This window comes from Cynocephalus volans, chromosome 7, assembly GCF_027409185.1.
Source record: "Cynocephalus volans isolate mCynVol1 chromosome 7, mCynVol1.pri, whole genome shotgun sequence".
NCBI lineage: Eukaryota > Metazoa > Chordata > Mammalia > Dermoptera > Cynocephalidae > Cynocephalus > Cynocephalus volans.
In genome coordinates this window covers 85,515,873-85,540,559 of record NC_084466.1, presented here as the reverse complement: position 1 = coordinate 85,540,559, position 24,687 = coordinate 85,515,873, and the positions used below count along the sequence as shown (strand labels likewise).

The following is a 24,687-nucleotide window of genomic DNA, read 5'->3' as shown; positions in this document are numbered from 1 at the left end:
CTATTTCAGTACTTTTCTGTACTGGTCTGAAAACCAATAGCAATGTGTCCCTGGTTTTCTTACTAAAATACACTAGGAAATCTAATTTAAAGAAATTGATTATTGCCTAATAAATAACAGATGAAGTAGCCTGAGTGCCTTTGTCATCAGAAATCCACTGTTGTATAGTATGGAGAATTTGGGCTCTGTTCTTATGTCAACAATTACTAGCTGCATGATCTCAGGCAAATTACTTAGTCTCTGTTGGCTGTTCCCTAACTTTTAAAACTGGGCTGGTAATATCTACTGCACTATCGTTGCTGGATTAAGTGGATAAATGTGCGCAAAGAACAGCTGAGTTCTTGGTAGAGTATTATTTGACAGCAGGGCAATAAAATGTGTAGGGAAAGCAGTCTAAGCCATAGCCCAGACTGCTTCAAACCCAAGTCACCCTTCACAGAGAATCAGTCAAATGAACCTTATCCTAGCCCAGCGCTCCTTTTAGGCCATGAGGTCATTAGTGGAACTGGTGAGAAAAATTGGTAGTCAGCTCTGTTGTTTATTACCCACATGTGCACATCAGAACACCTGCAGGGTTTGTCAAAATATCCATTGCTGGGCTTCAGCCCCGGAGCTTCTGATTCAGCATCAGGAATGGGACTTGAGAATCTGCATTTCCAGCAGGTTCTCAGGTGATGCTGACGCTGCAGCCCTGGGGACCACCCTGAGAACTGCTGCCCTGCAGACTTGCCTGGATCAGCGGGGAAAGCAGCACCCACCAGCACACAGAGGCTCACTCTCCAGCACATACGTGCAAGTTACCATTTCAGAGACAAGTCATTTTCTGCTCTTTTGTAATTTTTTTTTGTTTGAGGCACAAATTTTTCCCAAACTCCTCCTTCTCTCCAGTGATGATAAGTAGAGCAAATATACTGCCCTCTAATGACTGTACAATTTCCTTGTCATTAAGACATCACAGTAGGGCCGACCCCGTGGCGCACTCGGGAGAGTGCGGCGCTGGGAGCGCAGCAGTGCTCCCACGGCGGGTTCGGATCCTGTATAAGGATGGCCAGTGCGCTCACTGGCTGAGCGCGGTGCGGCCGGTCACAAAAAGCCAAAAAAAAAAAAAAAAAAAAACACATCACAGTAATAAGTAATACAGAGTTGTTGCCAGGGCAACCATGAGTGGCAAGTGTATGAACAGTGCAGTTTTGACCAGACTTTAACTCATCTCAGTTTTCCAATATGTTCTCGGCTTTTTGAAATTTTGTGAAAACCCAAAGAATTCCACAATATTGACTTTTCTCACTGTATCTCTCTATCCAAGGCCTGGCTCTCTCTCTATACCACGGTACTTTTTAAAGTAGTGTCTTTTTATTTATATTAAAAGACAATGCAAATGTTGGCATGAACATTTGAAGGATTCTCATATCGTCTGACTCAGGCTTTCTCAGCCTTAACATTTTGGGTCGAATAATATTTGTGGTGAGGGCAGAGGCTGTCCCATGCACTGCAGGATGTTCAGGAACATCTGTGGCCTCTGCCCCCTGGAGGTCAAGAGCATCCCCCATCCCACTGGTTGTGACGACCAAAAACATCTCCAGACGTTGCCATAAGTCCTTGTGGGGTGGGGTGTGGGGTGTAGGTTGAGAAGCACTGGCCTGTCTCAAACCTATACTGTTTCTCTGTAATTTATTAACATTTATTTAGTGTTTACTGTGTGTCAGTAATTAAGCTGAATATTTACAGTATAAAATAATTAAGACATGCTCCCTTTCACATGACACTTATATTTTGAGATGGAAACACAAGTCAATTTGTTGGATACAGTCTGGTAAAGACAGTAATAGCTGTTTGGGCAAAAGTCTGTAGGAGCAACCTGGAGAAAGGGGGAAGTTCTTCCAGGGTATGGTAGAAAGAGAGTCAGAGTGGGTCAGAGAAGGTTTCTCAAGGAGGGCGTCACCTGAGCTGGTCCTAGACATATGGGTGGAAGTTTAACAGGAAAAAAAAAAGTAAGGATTATCATCCTACAAAGAGTGTAGAGCGTGAATGGATATTAATAGACAATTGCTAAAAATAGCAATGGGCAACTTTTTGAGAATCAGACTGAGCTCCAATCCCAGCTGCTCCACTGGGCAGGTGCATGGCCTTGAGTGAGTATTTAACCTCTCAGTGCTTCACGCTACAGGTGTAAACATCTGTACCCACTGGGCTCTCACTGATGACTGAAGGATATTGTGCAGAATCTAACAAAGCAGACACAAGCCGGTTATGAAATTAAATTGCAAGTTTGCAAAAGATGCAGGGATTCAGGAAGTCAAAAATAATGTAGAAACACTGGAATCACTGACAGAGACACCAACAAAAGACATGAAAGTTAGATTTGCCAGCAACTGAAGAAGAGAAAATCAGCCATGACGGTAACATGACAGGCACTTCAAAGAGCAATAACTTTAATATCCCAAGATTGACATTCACCCTGGCGATAACTGACAATGCCCCTCAATTTGACTGTTGTAGTTTTACTGCCAATGTTAAACATTGAGCAAAGGGTTTCATGTGCCACTGTGGCAGGCAGAATTCTAAGGATGACCTCCAATGACCTTTGCCCATGTATAATTCTCTCCCATCTGAATGTGGGAGGATCTGTGAATGTGATGTGATTTCACTGCTGTGATCATGTTATTTATATGGCAGGAGGAAGATAATCTGGGTGGCCAAATCTAATCACATGAGCCCTGTACATGCAGAAGGTTTTGTTTGTCTGTAGCAGAAGGAGAAATCAGAGGAATTAAAAGGTCAGGAAGGTTTCACTGCTCTGCTGCTCTAGGAAGAGGTAGGGGTCCCTGTGATAAGGAACATGGTGGCCTCTAGAAAGCAATGGAGACCCTTGGCTCACAGCAAGAAGTGGAGCCTCAATCTTACCACTGCAAGAAACTGAATTCTGTCAACCACCTGAGAGAGCTGGAAAATGATTGGGTTCTTGCTCAGGACCTGCAGAGGTGAGACCCCCCCCCCACCCGCAAGTGGCTGCCATCCTGTGAGACCCTGAGCATAAAACCCAGCCCAGCCCATGGCATAAGGCTTGGGACCTCGGGACTGTGAGCTAGCAAATGGGTATTGTTTTAAGCAGCTGAATTTATTGTAATTTGTAACACAGAAATACAAAACTAAATACAATTCCAACTATGTTGGAAAATTTGCACTAGAAAACAAAAATATGATATATTCTTTGTTTACTTCATGTAATTGCATAGTTATTACAATTATGATTAAGTTTTGTTAAACATAAAATACGATAAGAATCTTTTTATAAACTTTAATTTTCAAGATCAATTCCCATTTAAACTTTTCTCCACTACTTACTATAAAAGATTGGTGCCTATTTTAGGTGAATTGACTCCAACTAGCCTTTAGAGTTTCTTGGACAGCACAGTCCACAGCAGTTGAAAGAGACAGAGCGAGACTCTCTCTACAGACTGGGGTAGAAAACCAATGCTTTCCTTCACTTTCCGCCCCTCTGGTCACTTGCACAGCTGCCCTCAACAAGGGCAGGATGAAAAGGCTCCTTCCTTAAGGTGGTGCCCTTCAAACTCCTGACTGCACTAAATCCTGATCTTGACTTGGATAAAGAAGCATATTTTTGGCATTGTGTTTGTCTTAATTACTTAAAGAATAAAATAAAACCTCTCTATTCTTAAACAACTTCCATATAGACTTTGTCACCTAGGAAACTGAAGAATAGTTTTGAAGTCAAATTTATGGAAGAGATTAAACAATTTCACCACCTCAGTTTGAAATTAACCTAGTCCTTTAAGTAGGCTCATTTCCCCTCTCAAAAATAGAATTGGTCAGCAAGTGACCAAAGTTAATGTCTCTCTTTTACTAACCCCAGTTACAGAACATATTATTGGAATAACATCAAAATGTCTTCAAAAAAATATTCTGCACCATTGCCAGAACTGACTTTCTACAGATGATATATTGTTAGTTTGGCTCCCCAAATGTATTTTTGCTCCTTGGCAATGATTTGCTAGGCTGGGTCCATTCCCCAGCATTTTTAAAAAAAACAAACAAACAGGGTTCTGAAATAGTATCCAAGTCTCACCACTAATAAGAAAAATAATACCTAGTGATAGTGCCAGTTCAATTTCTGTGCAGCTAAGTATGATTACTACATAAAGTCAAAAGTGACGGGGTAGAAATGCTGGAGTCACCCATGAAGCCAGTGACAAAAGAGGACCAGAGAATGAAGGTTTCAACTGAAGACATGAAAATTAATGAGGATAAGTCCAGGTCCCACACAAAGACATGAAAACAGGTATCTGGAAGGTGCTTAGAGATCACCATCCCCTTCAAGCACATATCGGGGGTCACAGCACACTGTGTGAAACAGCTGTGTAGGCAGGTGACGGAATCTGATACACCCGTTAACAGTCTTTCAGCTGAAAGGAACCCAAGACCCAACTAAAACTCACTATAAAGACGCATTTTCTCCCGTAGAAGTCTGGAGGTGGGGTAACTCCTAGTTAGTTAACTTAGTGGCCAAGTAACGTTTTGCTGCAGCTGCTCCTCTCTGCAAGTATGTGGACATTCCGAACCTTTTTGTTTGCAAAATGGTTTCATTAATTCCAGTCATCACCTCCCTCCGCAATGACTTCTGTAAACATCTGTGAGAGGACCTCGATGATCTGGCCCCATGAAGTTATCCTTCCAGCCTAAATTCTCTTCATATTACATTACTTTCATTTCTTTTGTAAGTAGCCTTTAGCTGGATTTATCTTTTTAACCCGTTCTAACAGACTTTGATTTTTAACCAGGAGTGTAAAACATTCACATTTATTTTGATAACTGCTCTATTTGGGCTTATCTGTGTCATATTATTTCATGCTTTTTATTTTTTAATCTTGTTGAGTTTGAATCTAAAATAAGCCTAGTGTTAGAGGAGATAGAAGGGAACTAGATTATGCAGAGACTTGGCCATTATAAGGATTTAGGACTTGTTTTAAATGCAACAGAAAGACATTGAATTGTTTTGCACAGGGTACTCCTTGATTCACTATACATTTTAAAATCAATTTAACCATTACAAAGGAAAAAAGATTGTTTGGAGAAAAGTATGGAAGCAGTAAGACCAGTCAGGAGGATGTTAACTGTAGCACAGGCAGTCGACAGTGGTGGCCTGGGCTAGAGGGAAGCAAATTACTCCAAATTAAGATCTGACATCTAGAGACTTGCCAGTGGATCAAATGGATGGCAGGCATCCGGGGAGAGAATCGTGATGGTATTTGTTTCTGGGTAATGGAGAAGCCTGAGGAGGACATGAATACATTTGCAGGGCAGAGAGCATCAACAGGTAATGTTTTAGATAAGTTGAAAATATCCACGAAACAGCCGATCACCTATGTCATGTCAGCTCTTAGGTGTGTGAGCTATTCTCTTGCTCAGAGCAGAAGTCTAGACTCGACACATAAGTGTAACATAGGCGTCATCGACCAGCTGACCTCACAGAAATGTCGACATTCGAGGGCAAATAAGAGTAGCCACAAAGGAGAGTGTGAAGGGACCGACAGCGTGGTGGGAGGAATATCACAGTAGCCATTTTCCTGGTGCCAGGAGAGACTGTGCTCCCAGAATTGGGGTCCAGGAAAGATGACAGAAATTGCCATTGGATTTATCATTGTGGAGGGTCATTGCAGTCTTAACGGGAGCATTTTCATTGGAGGATTAAAGGCAAAAGGCAGTTTGGCAGTTTGAAATAGTGACAGAGTAAATAGAATGAGACGTAGTGGAGACATTGCATGAAGTGTTGCAGTGAAGAGGAGCAGTAGAATTTTTTTGCCATCACTTGAAAAGTCTGTTTCAGTCTATAAATGCCCAGTGAATGAATGGAATTAATCTTATTTATCACTGTAGGTACAAAAATCTAACAATGTCTGGGTATGTATCATCCACTGTTTGAGCAGAAGTATTAATGTTGGGTTCTACGTATGTCTATGACTGAAGGAACCTAGAGACAGCAGCCTGCTGGCAAGGATGGAGCAACCTGGAGCGATTTGCCGTCCACATGCTGGGCACTGTCCATGAGCTCTTCACCTGCCTTCACCACCTATTCAGTACATCTCGTAGCACAGTCTGCGACATCTTCACACGAGTATCACTCATCGTGAAGTGCTCTAGGACCAGGAGAGAAGAACGGTGTCATCCAAATACCACTACTTCACAGCACAAACGACCAGATCATTTACTATGTCCAATCTCGATGACACGTTCTTACAAACAAAAATAGTTAACATTATAAGTTTGAACTGTTTTTGTTTTGTTCTGTTTTTTTCCTTTTTGGCTATACTTTCCTGTATAAACAATGTATATTATACAGGATCATTTTAATGCATGATTTATATAATGATATTTTATAGTGGAACATTCTTTCCCCCTCTGAAATTTAAATTATAAAACCTCAAACAATGTGTTCTGTTTTCCACAAGGAACAGGTGTTATACCAATTACATTCTTTATATAATCTTGGCTGGGAATATTTAAATATGAATGCGAACATAAAGGGAATATAATTGCATCGGAGATCAACAACCACTTCCTAAGAATCGTTTTATGAAAACCATCTAGGAAAATTCATTTATTATATGCAAATAGGTTCCGAGAAGTATTTACTTGGATACTGAATAGTAATGATAGAATCCAGATCGTACAATTTAGGCATGGACAATTTCAATGATAGAGAAACTGCTGCTCTTATTTTAAAATAATACATAGCCCTTAAGAGATTTTATACATGCCTAGGAGTACATCACCATAATCACATGTCAATATAATATCACTTGTTATGGTCAGTCATATTAGAAGGGAAGTAATTGCCGTGCATTTTAAAATAATTATTGAGTTAGATTTCCCTGTAACACAAAATGAAAATAGTGCCACTGACACAATAATTTCAGCTAAGGGGAAAAGAATTGAAGCTGCGCTCAAATAAAATTTCCCTATGCGACTGGAATGTATCGCACTTTCTAGCTTGGTTTTTAAAAGGGTATTATGTAGAGAGAGTAAAATGTGTTGATGCTTTTTTTCTCAGTCATCGTATCATTTTGCTTATATAAAAATAGAGATTAAATAGTTAGTTACACAAAAATTATGGCCCATGTTCCTTTTGTTTCTGTTATCTTAGCCATGGAAAGAAATCATTATTTTTAAATGATTAATGAAGCTCTTCTTTGGTTCCTGTAACAAAGCCTGTTTCAACAATGCAATGTAAACCACAATAAATCTCCTTATCATATGAAACTATACTTAGCATATCTCTACTTGTCTTATTAGTGACTGACTTCAGGTTTATTTTTCCTGACTTTTTCTTTCATATTTTGCATATCAGGAGAAGCAAGGAGGGGGAAAAAAGGATAAAGAGAACACAAGTATCATACATTTTACCGTGTTAAATTATTTCCTGCTCTACGGCAAACAGGAAAGGTTGTCTGCACTTCAGGCAAACCAGACATTGCACTATAAAATTTGATCAGCGCAGTTTATTGTGGAAACTCCAGTACTTAGTATGGCCTCATTTTACATAATGGTCCCCCATTATCGTTTAGGTTTGATTAAGTGATATTTAAGAAGATGTGACTTGTTACAGCATGTATGAGGATCTGTTTCTCATCTGAATATAATTTGCATGAATTATAATATAATTTTCATGATTTGTTAACTTTCAGTTATGTGTGTTCCTTTATTTCAGTTGATTATAGTTTTTATGTAAATTGTGTTACTAAATCTGGTTGTAACTTTAAAATTTCATTTCATACTAATTTAAGTCCCTTTTACTTATATGCCACAAGCTATTATTTCTTGAATGAGGGCTTTCAATGTGGGTTTTTGTCATGTCTTTATATTTAAACAAAATTACTAAGGAAGCAGTAATTATAATGATGAAGCTAATATAGTTAGTAATATTGTGGGGGAAATGTGAGGTTATTGCAAATTGCTAAATTACTAATGGCTGCAGACAAGCCTTGATCTGGTAAACTTTCACCCAGGCAGTTTTTTTTCAATACCTAGCATCAAAACTAGTACAAGGTAGATAAAAAAAATAAATAAACATTTTAATTTTTTCAGTATTCCCTAAAGAGGAAAGTCTGCACAGTGTGAGAAAGACTCCTGAGATCCTTTTGGAACCAAGACGGAGAGATACAAATTACTTGCAAGCTGCATCTACAGCCGCTAAGCCAGGGACATGCCCCAAGCCAGGGGTGGGGGCTAAGACAGGCACAGCCGACCTAGGTGAATCATGGTGATGTGTACAGGCAATGTGGTGCTACTGAAATCTGTGTGCTGCCCATAAAAATCAAGAGGAGAAATATTTTAAATATAATATGAAAGATAAATGTTTATGTCCATGTTGAATCCTTTCCTTTTCCACTGAACTGGATTATTCCTTTCCTTGAAATCCTTGCCACAACCTCCATATGTTCGTAAATGTCTATTTATTTTAAGACTCAGACCCACTGCATTTTCCTATCAGGTCTTCTCTGCTGCCTTAAAGTAATTCTTCCCACCAACGACCACCAAAATAACTTAGTTGCACTCTATGCTACTGGCTCACTGCTTTCTGTCATACTGTTTGTGTATGAGAAACCTTATAGTGTATAGATTAAAAGTGTGGGCCACAAATTCAAGTTACAGCCCTGCCGTTTCTCAGCGTGTAACCTAGTCCAATTAATTAACCTTTCTGTTCCTCAGTTTCCTCTTGGGTAAAATGGGAAAATATTACCATCGTGGTAGGGCTCTGAGTGTTAACAAGTTAGGACCCATCAAAGAGCACGTCACTCTCACCTGTGTCCCTGCACCCGCAGGGCCTTGCATACACAAGGGTGCTTCAAAAAGTTCACAGAAAAATAGAATTAGAATGTACACAAATCTTCCCATGAACTTTTTGAGGACCCCTTGTAATTAGGTTCTCAGACTAATGAAACTGGGAACACACTGATTCCTAGAAATTAGAAGATCCGGGAGAGGGAGCAGGGAGGGAGGTTTCGGTAATGGGCCACAATAATCAACCACATTGTATATTGACAAAATAAAATTAAATTAAAAAAATAAAATAAAATATCAAACTTGATTTTTCTATAAATATCCTGACATGCCTTAGAAATCAATGGCACAAGATAATAATTTTTACACATAAAATCTAGACAATTGTCAAATTACTATTACCTAAAATATATGAACCTATGCAATTTTCAGCAGGAGTTTTTTCTTTTTCAATGGGAGGGCAATTTTGCTCTTCAGTTTTAAAATAAGACCACTGATTCGTAATTGCTCCGAAAATTATATTCTGTTGATAGGAACCTAGTGAAATTGTGGCATTGTCAGAAGAACAGAGAAACAGTTGGGCCTATTTTTCTCCCTGCAACTCAAACACCTGCACTGACTAAAAGAACAAGATCTACTTGTGCTTTAATATATAGAATAAATCCTGAATTTGTTTAGGGCCACTTACTTTACTTTTGTTCCTGACACATCTTTGGTTTTGTTTAGGGCCTGAAGGAGCACTCTTTGAACATTCAGCGGAGACACCTCTGGTCAGAGCCGACCCCTTTCAAGATCTTAGGTAAGAATTTTTGTTCAAATATAAAGAAACTCTCTTATAGAAGACAACTGGATATGTGCTGGAATATTGTTAGCAGTGACGGCCAGATTGTTTCTTATTCCATTAGTTGTCTTTATTTTCAGAGCATTCCACTTATAACTAGTTTTTTTTTTCCTTTTTTTTTATTATACATACATGTGGGGTACAATGTTGATTTTCAATAATTGTGTACAATATGTGGTGGTTAGATCAGTACATTTAGCTTATTCATCATTACAGTACACAATCATTCTTTGTGTCCAATGAGGAAATTGTGGTGTAACTAGTTATTTATTAAAATCCAGAGTAGATCCAAAAGTCCGCCTGAGTCAGCACCCTGTCTCTGAGCTCCTGCCTCTCCACTCTGCCCATCCCCACCGCTGCAGCGTGCTCCGTGCTCCGCCAGCAGCCCATGCCTGCCTCCAGCTGTTCCTCTCCAGTCTGCCCTTCACAGTGGTATCGGAATGACTCTGCTAAATGTACACGATTTCAAATGCTTCACCGAGCCCACATCAGGCAGGATTTTCCAGAGTGCTCCACTTGGCACACCAGGCCCTTCTCAGGCTGGGCTGTGGCTGGCAGCCACCGCTCCCTTACCAGCACTGCCAGAGCAGTGGCTGCCGTAGCCTCCCACCCCACATTTTTGCACAACTTTTTCCACCTGACTGGGGTGCCCCTCTTCCCCTCAAAGACCTCATAAAGATCTGCTCTCCCCTCAAGTGTTAATTCGGATGCCATAGGGATGTGATTCATGTTATTTCACAAACTCATCGTTGTAAGCCTAAGTTTCCTGAAATTTGCTGCAATTCTTAATACAAAACATGTATGAACTTATGTTATACTATCCATTTCTACACCATCTGCAAACAAGGCAAAACTTTTGGACCTTTTAGTGGGGAAGAATGATGCTCTATATGGACCTGGAAGTTTTCAAAAGACATTCTTGAAGATGTCAAATTACATTTACATTAAAAAACCAAGTGCATAGTTAACCCATATTTGCAAAAAAGCTGGAAAACTTTGGTTTATCTCTCTTTTTTTGTCTGTGGTAAAACACACATAACATAAAATTGACCATCTATACCATTTTTAGTGTTAAGTACCTTCTCATCGTTGAGCAACCACCACCAACATGCATCTCCAGAACTCTCTCCATGTGGCAAAACTGAAACTCTGTCCCCATTAAACAACCCTTCATTCTCCCCTCCCCCAGCCCTTGGCAAACAACCATTCTACTTTCTGCTTGTATGAATTTGACTACTCTAGAGACTTCATATAAGTGGAATCGCACAGTATTGTCTTTTTTGTGACTGGCTTATTTCACTTAGCGTAATGTCCTCGACCTTTGGCATATCTTTACATAATATCCTGAATATATCAAATCACCCAGTTCCATATATAAATTTATTCTTTTTACAGAGTCTGTGTGCCTTTGTGTATTTCACCATATCACTAGGTGATACTGAATGCCATTTACTGCTGTAATTGTGTTTTCCAATAATAAATACATTTGTATTTTATAACAAAACCAAATAATGGTTTTTTAAAACAAATGGGCTTAAAATCTGAGCTTAAAGTATATGCAAAATAATTAACATAATTAATTATGTATAATAGGAGAGACAAAGTAGAGTAGGAATCCCAGCTTTCTGCACACAAGCCTGGTGATCTTGGCCAAACCTTTCTAGACTGTTTTTTCTCATATTAAAAATTACTGATAATACTTCTTACCTCAGAGCATTCTAGGAAAACTTTAATGAGATATTATGTTAAAAGTGTTTTGTATACTGAAAAGTCAAATATAAATAATCAGTTTTATTATTTTTATTATGCTAAATAGATGTTCACACCAAATAGATTAGGATCTAGGAAATTCAGCATTTCTCTTATCCTTAATGTCTACTTAAATATTAATCAAAACCAAAAAGTTCAATTTATCTTACCCATTTAAAGAACGTTTGTAACATAGAAATAAATTGTGGCTATGACTAAATTATAAAAATGTTCATTAATTCATAAGATCAATATTAAAGAATTTTTATAGTTAAGGAAGAACATGATTCAGTACCTTTCAGAATCATCTGATTCAGACCATTTTGAAATTATAAAATTATATGAATTGTAGAGATGCCAAACCATTTTTTTAAGTGAATTTCAGTGTTTTAAAATGTATAGATCTCAAAATTAAATAATTCATCTTATGTTGTCCCATTAGGACATAAATCTGCTCGCTTATACAGCAGGCATTTGTAAAAAAGAAATGGCACAAGAGTATTTATTCTTGAGGGAGGATTATGGAACCCAAGTGTTACAACCAAAGTGACTGAGAAAATAAAGAAGCTGTCAGGTCTTATTTGAGAAACATGGTATGGATGGAAGGTGTACACTAGCATTTACTGAATGCCTTTGACTGCCAGGAACTGTGCTCAGTGCCTTTAAATAATTTTTCTCATTTAATCATCAAATGATTAGCAATTTTATCCCCATTTTATAAAGAAGGAAACTGAGACATAGATAGTTGCATGCTTTAAGTCACAAAACTAAAAATGTAGCCAACTCATAATTCAAATTCAGTTCTGCCTCCAAAACCCATGTACATTCTGTTTGCCATCTCCCCCATCCCAAGTGGTTTCTTAAATGATTTATTCTTTTATTTACTCCCTGGACACCTCTGATTGATTATATGATAGTCATATTTTCTTCTGCTACTTCTTACCATAAACTATGTTTCACTTTTTATTTCTGGGTCCAAAAGCATTCTTGGCCTGAGTACAGTGAAAAAGATTCTAGACTATCCTAATTGACCTATATAAACATTTAGTGTGGATTTTGTAGGGTTAAGATCATAACACATTTACAAATATATCTCTGAAGTATGCATGTTTATCACAATTTAAATTTTGATATTTTCTCAAGTGAAAGTCATAGGAGATTGACAGTTATTATTTTAAGAAAGATAACTAACTTGTATTGAAATGACTTAGATTTTTTATGGCAAAGTCACTTGCAAGAAAAATACAAACTCTGACATACTGCCTTAAGGCTACCTTTCATTCATATATGATGTAATTCATTCTTTTAAAAAAATTTAGTAAAAATATAGTAGAGTGTTTATGTGCCAGAATCTACGGTAGGTGCTGGCAACATGGGATAAAAGGCATGGTCCCTGACCTTAATGAGTTTACAGACTATTGGAAAAAGAAACATGGAGATGAGTTAGAACAATATAATTAATTGTTGTGATGCAAGTATAAATTCTATTGGGGTCATAGGAGAATAGGCATAACATACTCCCAGGGTAATCTGGGATGATATCCCAGAGAAGGAAGTGTTTGAATACTATGCAATCCCATAGGGATAATGATGTCAATTAAGTAAGTTATTATTTGTAAATTGCTGGGAACAATGCCTACCACACAGTCATTAATATATATTGTCTTCATTAGATAAGTAAAATGAACAAACATGAAGACATTCACTCCTGTTGCAAACACTTGTAAATACTGAAATTTACTCAATAATAGTTTGTAAATATTAAGCCCAACTAGAAATCAAGCAAGAGTAATTCCTAGGTTCCAGCAATAAACTGGAAACTCACTCATAGCCAGAGCAGAGTGGGAGCTAAGCCAAGGTACTCACAGAGAAATCAGAATCCCATAGAGACCAGGACCTGGAACATTAATGCTAATATGGGGACCAAGAGTCCAAGCTATAGCCCAGTGTGCAGCCCAGTCTGAGAAAGCTCCTAATCCTGGCCTCCAGTGAAGCAGGTATTTCAAACAGTGTGCCCAGCAGCCTAAGGATGTTGCAAGAAAGATTACTGTCTTGGGCCATGGGTTGAAAAAAATCACCCAACAGAAATCATGAGCTACAAGTCTTTGCCTGGCCAAGGGAGGAGGACCAAATCTTTACAACCTCATAGTCTATGAACTCCAAGCTGGAAAATTAACAGTAAAACTGCACCAAAGTCTGTGAAACCCGTAGTATAAGAACAACAGAGAGAAACTACACTGAAGAAACTATCCCATTATCCATGACATAAAGACACCTATGGAAAACAACCCCTGCCAATGACAAGCTTGCTAGAAGAAAAAAAAATAAAGACGAACGGATAAAAAATCTGAACTACCATGGGGAATAGTTAGCAGCTGGTGCAAGTAATCCCCTAACACGTAAGTAGCAGAGCACAGTGAAGAGATTTTTAAAACAGGTACGAATAAAATTCTCAGAGAAGGAGGGAAAAAACAAGTAGAAATGCAAGGCAAAGACAAGATAGTTTGAAAATGTTAGATTTAGGGAATAACAAAACAGAAATTTTAGAAATAATATATCAAGTAATTAAAATAAAGTCAGTGGCACCAAAAACTTGGTTTCTCATATCGTTCTTCAATAAAATTTGCCAGGACTCCTTGGAGAAATGGCTGATCCCAGGGCTGGGGTGGGGAGTGTTCAAGACGCATCTTGAGCAGCTTGTACTGCCAGGAAATATTAACCAAAGGCAGTAGGTAGAGCGATACTAATAGCAGACGGAAGGAAGGCGAATTAAAAAATAACATTCATAGGACTCAATAGAAATACTACTCAATGATAAAAGGAAATATTTAACAAGTCAATTGAACAATTATTATCTTTTACAGCTTTAATAACATAAGCACTGAAATACAGAAGTGTTAAGTGACACAATTGTGGGGAAACGGGCAAATCCACAGGCATAGTTGGGGAATTTATTATGTTTTTCTTAGAATCAGAATTAAAGCAGCACAAAAATTATCAAGGATTTAAACAAATTACACAATTAATGAACTAGATCTAATTGATACATACATGAAATTCTACAGATAATGAAAAGACAGTTTATGTTATCTTTCAGGTACACAGAAAGTCACAAAATTGGCCAAATACTAAGTCAAAAAGCAAAGATTTATACATTTATAGTGAATTCCAGTAATCCATCATACTTCTGTTAGATGGTCAAAAGTTTAAATTTCAAAACAAATAACAAGGAAAAACTATAGAATATATTTACTAATAGTAGTCAAATTGGATGTCACCAGTAAAGAGATAAGTAATAAACACGGCTTAGAAACTAAAAATTAACTCATTAACTAACCTATGAGTTGGGAGGAAATGATAAGAGGAATCTTGATCTTTTTGTGTCTGAATGACAATAAAGATGTTAAAATATACAATGTAAAATGAAAAACTATTTGAGGGAAATGTACAGCATATTCTCATATATTTTATTAAAAAAGAAAAGACTAAAAATCAGTAAACTGAGCATTCATCAGATAAAGTAAAAAATTGGGGACAACCAAAGAAAGAAGGGAAAAAAATACTAAAGATAGAGCATAAATTAATGAGTAGAAAAAATTTTAAATACAACAGATTTCATAGTGTTGAAGAGAAGTGAAAAATATATTTTATAACTTTTAAAAGAGAGGTAGACAAATTTCTGTATGGCCTGAGAATTACTTGTATGACCCTGAAAATATATTTATATTTGAACAAAAAATGTTAAATTTGGCTGTGTTAACATTAAACTTTGGTTAATGAAACACATTATAGACAACATAATATAAATATAATAGGAAAAAGGTTAATATTTATAATATATATATTTTAATTCCTACAAATTCATTTTTTGAAAGTAATTAAAGAAACAGAAGATGAGTCAATTCATAGAAACAACAATGTCAGTAACAAAGTAAAAGTATGCAAGATTCTTAGCTACACTAGTCATCAGGGAAATGAAAAATAAAACCACACAATATAACACTCATCAGAATGAAAAAAATCATCAAGTCTGGAAATGCCAAATATTGGTAAAAATGTGGGGGGAAACTGCTCATGGGATTAAAAATTAGTACAACCACTTTGAGATGTACTTTGATCAGATTTGGTAAAGTTGAATATGTTTATACCGGAAACCCATACATTTTAGTACTTGGTAGAATAGGTAACCTAGAGCAGTACTCTTTGGAGTCATCCTAAAAGAATTTGTAAAAGCTATGAACCCATTACACGTTTTAAAGTTAACATCTAAATGTTCTGTCATAAACTTAGGTACTTGCAAAAGACATAATTTCTGCCATATTATGAACCTTGTCATTTCGAAGTAAAACTCTTTCATTACTTTTTAAATGTATCTCATGGAAACTAAAAAGCATGAAAATTTGATCCCACCATCGATGAATTGAGAAATACACAAACAAGCTCTTCTTGAAGAGTCAGAAAAGTTTTATTTTTCTCCACCTAATATTTCCAGTTCACTTCCCCACAATTGTTTCCTAATGTGCACTATTTAGTGACTGACAGTATTTCCTTGATCATACTATCTTATTTCTCCATAAGAAATATGCATATACATTTTAAAAATTAGTTACAGTGACCAGAGAATTTTTTTTTAATTTCGTTTGGTTAGAGTTATAATGTAAGAAGGAAACAATTGATCAGAACAATATAACTAATAAAATTTTTTATAGCAACAAAAAGTAAAATTGTATGGAAATGCATCTCTTAATAAATGGACAGAGCTTTGAAATTTTTGACAAATCTGTCAATGACTGTAACTTAATAGGAGTCAAGGTTAGGCATCAATCCCTTTTCCACTTTTTAAATAGATGTACCAAGAAACCTTATTCACGCAAATAAGTAGATAGGAATCAACAAAGTTTTATTTTAAAAAAAAAAAGAAGGTCACTCAGTGTTCCAAACCTTTCCAAATTGTATGATATCAAAAGTTATTCGTAATGACTAGCAGCTGAAATTTATTAGGCCCTTCTTCAATGTTTGTTGAAAGTAAAGGATTGGAAAGCACACAACTTGCCAAACGATTATCTCTGCCATCACTAGAGTCATTCAACTTGTCAAAACCCTCACCAATGTTTTAAGTTTTCCCTTGCATATTACCCTGGAGGTATTTATACCTCAAGACAATGCGTGGTAATAGATTCCAAATGGATGAACATACGTCTTTCTTTTGTAAAGTAGGAGAAGGTATATTGTTAAAGGGGAACTGAAAAGGGGAACCTCTGCAGTGTCCCACATGTCAGTTGCAGGCAGAGTCTCCCTCTTCCCATAACCAAGTGACTGTGACTGTACTTGCCATGTTGGGTAAACCACGAGAAAACTTGACATGTGATATGAAACAACTGTTTTGAGACAGTAGAGAGCAGGCAGTGAAAAACACAACAGAAGCAAATGAGGGGAGCCCTATGTCCACCCAAGCCTTCTGCCCCATGGTATCTTTAGGATGAGAGCACAGGGAAGGGGAATCCAATCAGGGCCTGGTAACCTCAGGGAGTGGAGGAGAAAGAAACCTGCCATTGGGAAGGCTGAGGTGCATGGAATTTGGGGGGCAGAGAAAGAGCTCCGGAAATCTGCAGAGGTCCCCGCATGTGGATGTGTCACAGATCACTCAACCACGCTCCTAAGTATGGGTATTTGATCTATTTTGACATTTTGTAATCACAAAAAATGTGAACAGGTATATTTTCATAGTTTTGGAGATGTATCTTCAGAGGAAATTTCTAGAAGAGGATTGTTGAGTCAAAAAGGTAAATTGTGTATATCATTTACTCAGATAATCCCAAATTCCCCTTCCTGGGACTTCCTGTCCATTGGGGTGTGCCAGTTTGCACACCAGCATTGCTATGATAAAATCTATTTCCCTATTCCCATGGCACACAACAAAATGTGTTTTAATCTATTTTAATTTTTGCCAGTCTGATAGATTAGAAATTATATCTCAACATAGTTTGCATTTCTTTTAAATATGAGTAAGGTGGAACAACGTTTCATATGTTACAAGGGCCATTTTTATATCTCTTTTTGTGAATTGTCTATTTGTCTTTTTCTATTTGGTTTTTATTTAGTTTTTTTCCTCTCAATTTTTAAGAGATCTTTATATATGGAATATTAGCCCTTCATCTCTGCTACATATTTTAAATAATTTCCCCCAGTTTTTAGTTGTCTTTTGACTTGTTTATGGTACTTTGTCATGTAAACTTTTTAAAATGTTTGTATACTCAAGTTTTTTTAATCATTTCCTTTATTGTATCTGGATTTTTTTTTTTTTTTTTTAAATTTTATTTTGTCGATATACATTGTAGCTGATTATTGCTTCCCATCACCAAAACCTCCCTCCCTTCTCCCTCCCCCCCTCCCCCCCGACAATGTCCTTTCTGTTTGCTTGTTGTATCAACTTCAAATAATTGTGGTTGTTATATCTTCTTCCCCCCCCCCGGTTTGTGTGTGTGTGTGTATGTGTGTGTGTGAATTTATATATTAATTTTTAGCTCCCTCCAATAAGTGAGAACATGTGGTATTTCTCTTTCTGTGCCTGACTTGTTTCACTTAATATAATTCTCTCAAGGTCCATCCATGTTGTTGCAAATGGCAGTATTTCATTCGTTTTTATAGCTCAGTAGTATTCCATTGTGTAGATGTACCACATTTTCCGTATCCACTCATCTGATGATGGGCATTTGGGCTGGTTCCAACTCTTGGCTATTGTAAAGAGTACTGCGATGAACATTGGGGAACAGGTATACCTTCGACTTGATGATTTCCATTCCTCTGGGTATATTCCCAACAGTGGGATGGCTGGGTCGTATGGTAGATCTATTTGCAATTGTTTAAGGAACCTCCATACCATTTTCCATAGAGGCTGCACCATTTTGCAGTCCCACCAACAATGTATGAGAGTTCCTTTTTCTCCGCAGCCTCGCCAGCATTTATCGTTCAGAGTCTTTTGGATTTTAGCCATCCTAACTGGGGTTAGATGGTATCTCAATGTGGTTTTGATTTGCATTTCCCGGATGCTGAGTGATGTTGAGCATTTTTTCATATGTCTGTTGGCCATTTGGATATCTTCCTTAGAGAAATGCCTACTTAGCTCTTTTGCCCATTTTTTAATTGGGTTGCTTGTTTTCTTCTTGTAAAGTTGTTTGAGTTCCTTATATATTCTGGATATTAATCCTTTGTCAGATGTATATTTTGCAAATATTTTCTCCCACTCTGTTGGTTGTCTTTTAACTCTGTTAATTGTTTCTTTTGCTGTGCAGAAGCTTTTTAGTTTGATATAATCCCATTTGTTTATTTTTCCTTTGGTTGCCCGTGCTTTTGGGGTCGTATTCATGAAGTCTGTGCCCAGTCCTATTTCCTGAAGTGTTTCTCCTATGTTTTCTTTAAGAAGTTTTATTGTCTCAGGGTGTATATTTAAATCCTTAATCCATTTTGAGTTGATTTTAGTATACGGTGAGAGGTATGGATCTAGTTTCATTCTCCTGCATATCGATATCCAGTTATCCCAGCACCACTTGCTGAAGAGGCAGTCCCTTCGCCACTGAATAGGCTTGGTGCCTTTGTCAAAGATCAGATGGCAGTAAGTGTGTGGGTTGATTTCTGGATTCTCTATTCTATTCCATTGGTCAGTGTGTCTGTTTTTATGCCAGTACCATACTGTTTTGGTTATTATAGCTTTGTAGTATAGCTTAAAGTCAGGTAGTGTTATGCCTCCAGCTTTATTTTTTTTGCTGAGCATTGCTTTGGCTATTCGTGGTCTTTTATTGTTCCATATAAATGTCTGAATAGTTTTTTCCATTTCTGAGAAAAATGTCTTTGGAATTTTGATGGGGATTGCATTGAATTTGTATATCACTTTGGGTAGTATGGACATTTTCACTATGTTGATTCTTCCAATCCAAGAGCATGGAATATCTTTCCATCTTCTTGTATCCTCTCTAATTTCTCTCAGCAGTGGTTTGTAGTTCTCATTATAGAGATTTTTCACATCCTTGGTTAACTCAATTCCTAAGTATTTTATTGTTTTGGTGGCTATTGTAAATGGGCAGGCTTTCTTGATTTCTCCTTCTGCATGTTCACTATTGGAGAAAAGAAATGCTACTGATTTTTGTGTGTTGATTTTGTATCCTGCTACTGTGCTGAAATCATTTATCAATTCCAACAGTTTTTTTGTAGAGTTTTTAGGTTGTCCGATATATAGGATCATGTCATCTGCAAACAGGGACAGTTTGACTTCATCTTTTCCAATCTGGATGCCCTTTATTTCCTTCTCTTCTCTGATTGCTCTGGCTAGTACTTCCAACACTATGTTGAATAGAAGTGGTGAGAGTGGGCATCCTTGTCTAGTGCCTGTTCTTAAGGGAAAAGCTTTCAGCTTTTCCCCATTCAGGATGATATTGGCAGTGGGTTTGTCATATATGGCTTTAATTATGTTGAGATACTTTCCCTCTATACCTAACTTATAGAGGGTCTTTGTCATGAATGAGTGCTGAACTTTATCAAATGCTTTTTCAGCATCTATAGAGATGATCATATGGTCCTTGTGTTTGAGTTTATTAATATGGTGTATCACATTTATTGATTTGCGTATGTTGAACCAACCTTGCATCCCTGGGATGAATCCCACTTGATCGTGATGAATAATTTTTCGTATGTGTTGCTGTATTCTGTTTGCTAGTATTTTAGTGAGGATTTTTGCATCTATATTCATCAAGGATATCGGCCTGTAGTTTTCTTTTTTGGTTATATCTTTACCTGGTTTTGGTATCAGGATGATGTTTGCTTCATAGAATGAGTTTGGGAGATTTGCGTCCGTTTCAATCTTTTGGAATAGTTTGTAAAGAATCGGTGTCAATTCCTCTTTGAATGTTTGGTAAAATTCTGCTGTGAATCCATCTGGTCCTGGGCTTTTCTTTGTTGGGAGCCTTCTGATAACAGCTTCAATCTCCTTTATTGTTATTGGTCTGTTCAAATTTTCTACGTCTTCACGGTTCAGTTTTGGGAGCTTGTGTGTGTCCAGAAATTTATCCATTTCCTCCAGATTTTCAAATTTGTTGGCGTATAGTTGTTTATAGTAGTCTCGAATGATTCCTTGTATTTCAGATGAATCAGTTGTAATATCGCCTTTTTCCTTTCTAATTTTTGTTATTTGAGTCTTCTCTCTTCTTTTTTTTGTTAGCCATGCTAATGGTTTGTCAATTTTATTTATCTTTTCAAAAAACCAACTTTTTGATTCGTTGATCTTTTGAATTGTTTTTTGGTTTTCAATTTCATTCAGTTCTGCTCTGATCTTAATGATTTCTTTCCGTCTGCTAACTTTAGGATTGGATTGTTCTTGTTTTTCTAGTTCTTTAAGGTGAAGTGTTAGGTTGTTCACTTGCCATCTTTCCATTCTTCTGAAGTGAGCATTTAATGCAATAAATTTTCCCCTCAATACTGCTTTTGCAGTATCCCACAGGTTTTGGTATGATGTATCATTGTTTTCATTAGTTTCAATAAACTTTTTGATTTCCTGCTTGATTTCTTCTTGGACCCATATGTCATTAAGTAGAATGCTGTTTAATTTCCATGTGTTTGTATAGTTTCCAGAGTTTTGTTTGTTATTAATTTCTAGTTTTAATCCATTGTGGTCTGAGAAGATACATGGGATAATTCCAATTTTTTTGAATTTATTGAGACTTGATTTGTGACCTAATATGTGATCTATCCTGGAGAATGATCCATGTGCTGATGAGAAGAATGAATATTCTGAGGTTGTTGGGTGGAATGTTCTGTAGATATCTGCCAATTCCAATTGGTCTAGAGTCTTGTTTAGATCTTGTGTTTCTCTACTGATTCTTTGCCTAGATGATCTGTCTAATATTGACAGTGGAGTGTTCAGGTCCCCTGCTATTATGGTATTAGTGTCTATTTCCTTCTTTAGGTCTAATAGAGTTTGTTTTATAAATCTGGCTGCTCCAACATTGGGTGCGTACATATTTATGATTGTTATGTCTTCTTGATGGATCAGTCCTTTTATCATTAAGTAGTGTCCCTCATTGTCTCTTTTTATGGTTTTTAGTTTAAAGTCTATTTTGTCAGATATAAGAATAGCCACTCCAGCTCGTTTTTCTTTTCTGTTTGCATGGTAAATCTTTTTCCATCCTTTCACTCTTAGTCTGTGTGAATCTTTATGGGTGAGGTGGGTCTCTTGTAGGCAGCATATAGTTGGGTCCTGCTTTTTGATCCAGTCAGCCAGTCTGTGTCTTTTAATTGGGGAATTTAAGCCTTTAACATTAAGAGTTGTTATTGAAAGGTGTTGATTTATTCCTAGCATTTTATTGGTTGTTTGGTTGTCTTAGGTGTCTTTTGTTCCTTGCTTTCTGATTTACTGTTTGGTTTCTTTGTTTGTTGGTTCCTTAGGTTGTAGATAGTGTTTTTGTTAGCTTGTTTTCTCTTCATGAATGCCATTCTTATTGTACTAGCGGGTTTAGATTTTTCTTAGGTTTTTATGGCAGTGGTAGTTATTTTTCAGGAACCAAACCCAGTACTCCCTTGAGGATTTCTTGTAAGGGTGGTCTTGTGGTAGTGAACTCCCGCAGTTTTTGTTTGTCTGAGAAATATACTATTTGCCCCTCATTTCGGAAGGATAGCCTTGCAGGATAGAGTATTCTTGGCTGGCAATCTTTGTCTTTTAGTATTTTGAAAATATCATCCCATTCCTTTCTAGCTTTTAGGGTTTGTGATGAAAAGTCTGATGTTAACCTGATTGGGGCTCCCTTATAGGTGATTTGACGCTTCTCTCTTGCAGCTTTTAAGATTCTCTCTTTGTCTCTGAGTTTTGCCAATTTGACTATGACATGTCTTGGAGAAGGCCTTTTTGGGTTGAATACGTTTGGAGATCGTTGAGCTTCCTGGATCTGAAGATCTGTGATTTTTCCTATACCTGGGAAGTTTTCTGCCACTATTTTGTTGAATATGTTTTCAATGGAATCTCCATTTTCCTCCCCTTCTGGAATACCCATGACTCGGATATTTGAGCGCTTGAGGTTGTCTGATATCTCTCTCAGATTTTCTTCCATGTCCTTGATTCTTTTTTCTTTCTTTTTGTCTGCTTGTGTTATTTCAAACAGCCCATCTTCAAGTTCAGAGGTTCTCTCTTCAACTTCGACAAGCCTGCTGGTTAAACTCTCCGTTGTGTTTTTTATTTCGCTGAATAACTTCTTCAGTTCAGCAAGTTCTGCTACATTTTTTTTCAGGACATTGATTTCCTTGTATATTTCCTCTTTCAGATCCTGTATACTTTTCCTCATTTCATCATGATGTCTAGCTGAGTTTTCTTGTATCTCATTCAGTTTCCTTAGAATTATCACTCGAAATTCCTTGTCAGTTATTTCAAGGGCTTCTTGTTCTATAGGATCTAGAGTATGAGATTTATTAACTTTTGGTGGTGTACTTTCTTGATTTTTTGTATTTCTGGTGTCTTTTTTTTGGTGTTTATTCATTGTGGCAGGGGGTTTCACAGTCCACCGGTTTGAGACTAATGACTAACTAGGATGTTGCTGTGGTTGCCAATTTGGTATGGCTCCCGCCGTGACTGCTCAGTTGGCCTCTAGTGTCTTGTGTGTGTGGTTGCCTCGGGTCTTGGGCTTCTCCGGGGATCCACCTTTCTGGTCAGCTTGTACTCTGCTGGGCTGGTGGATCACGCACCACAGGGTGTGTGATCTCTGTTGAGCTTTCACTTTCTGTACAGGACTTCTCCCCGTTCCGTGTGCTCTGGCCCAGGCTGTTAGATCGTGCAGTGGCGACCCCACCGGGTGTGTGGTTTCTGTCGAGTCTCCGCCTCCCTGGCCGCACGTCTCCCCCCTCTGTGCACACTGTGCTGGGCTGGGGTGTGTCTTCTGCACCCCTCGTCTATCAGCTGGGCCTTCAAGACCCTGCTCAGCACCGCCTCGCCCAGGAAGTCTACCAGGTTTCTGCTAGGCACAGACGACCGGTCTCTCTGGGTGCCTTTGTAGCACTGTGTAGATCTTTCTCGGGTCTTGTTCACCTTTGTATCCCCCCGGTATAAACCGAGTCTAGTGTCCGCCTGCAGCCTGCTCTCCGGCAGGTTCTAGCGGACCTGGGAACTCTCCTACCACACTATTCCCAACCAGAAATTCGTTAGGCTTTTTTCCAAACTGGTGGTCGCAGAGATGGTATCTGCCTCCCAGTAACAGGAAGTTTACCGGGCCGGAGTCCAGGGTGTGGTGGAGTGACAGTCGGCCCGCCCGTATTTCCTAGCCCTCCCAACACTGGTCGGGACGCCCCACACCCCCAGCCCCGCCAGAGAACCACGGAGGGAGTGGGAGAGGAGGCCGGCCCGCAGGGTCCGGAAAGCCCCGCGCCAGGCCAAGCAAATGGGCTCAGTGATGGCCGATCAGGGCGGAGCTGCCCGCACCTGGGAAAATGGAGGCAGCACTGGGGCAGTGAGTGGCCTGGTGGTGCAGGCGGGAGCCGGGTGGGCAACCACCCCCCGAACAGAGCTGTGCCAGGGATCACTCACAGTGCTGTGCCAGGTCGGGCGCTCGCTCTGTCTCTGGTTTGTTGCCTTCCGTGTTCTCGGCGCTGCCGCCTGGGGCTGTTCAGTCGCGGCACCGCTCGGGCGCTCCCAGGAATCTTCTTTAATGCCGGCCTGAAACCTCGAATCCTGAATAGGGCAGCTGGCCGCCTTCAGTGCGGCCCCAGCCTCCGGGATCCTGGCTGCATCCACAGCAGCCCTGGCGCCGTGTTCCCTGTTTCAAGACTCGCTTTTGCAGCTAAGAATCAGTTCTTTTCCTGCTCCACACTTCAAAGCTGTTGCCGGTAAATGAGGCAGCCTCTCCTGCCGGGGGCAAAGTGGCGTTGAGCCCCCACGACCGGCCAGCAGCAGCAGTCCTTCCTTAAGAGATGGCCAGAGGAAGGTCCACAAGTTTCCCGGCTGCCTGAGGCCCAGTGGCCACCTTTTCCACCTCAGCTACTCCGCGCCAGCCGCCGCAGCCGCCGCCATCTTGATGTATCTGGATTTTAAGTCTTAATTTAAAAGATTTTCCCTGCAAAAAGAGGAAGTTGTCACCCATGTTTCTTGTGTAGCTTTATATTTATAGTTTAGATCCCTGATTTATCTCTGAGGTATGAGGTATAAGGTGCAAGATCTGGGTCTAATCTTATCTTTTCCAATTGGCCAACCAGACATGCCAGCAACTAGACTATTATTAAAAACTCTACCTTTTCCCTTACAATTTGAAATACAACCTTTATCATATAAT

General features: G+C 38.5%; 1 protein-coding gene across 2 annotated transcripts in view; it reads left to right on the top strand.

Annotated features, from left to right (window-relative positions):
• Window positions 1–24,687, top strand: part of SGCG (sarcoglycan gamma) — a 108,324-nt gene that overhangs the window by 69,316 nt on the left and 14,321 nt on the right. Inside the window, exons 6-7 of one of the 2 annotated variants that reach the window (XM_063103165.1) lie at window positions 8,104–8,268; window positions 9,526–9,598. In XM_063103165.1, coding sequence (XP_062959235.1) covers window positions 8,104–8,268; window positions 9,526–9,598 — 238 coding nt within the window. The remainder of the gene's footprint in view (window positions 1–8,103; window positions 8,269–9,525; window positions 9,599–24,687) is intronic. The other variant, XM_063103166.1, reaches the window with a different exon arrangement.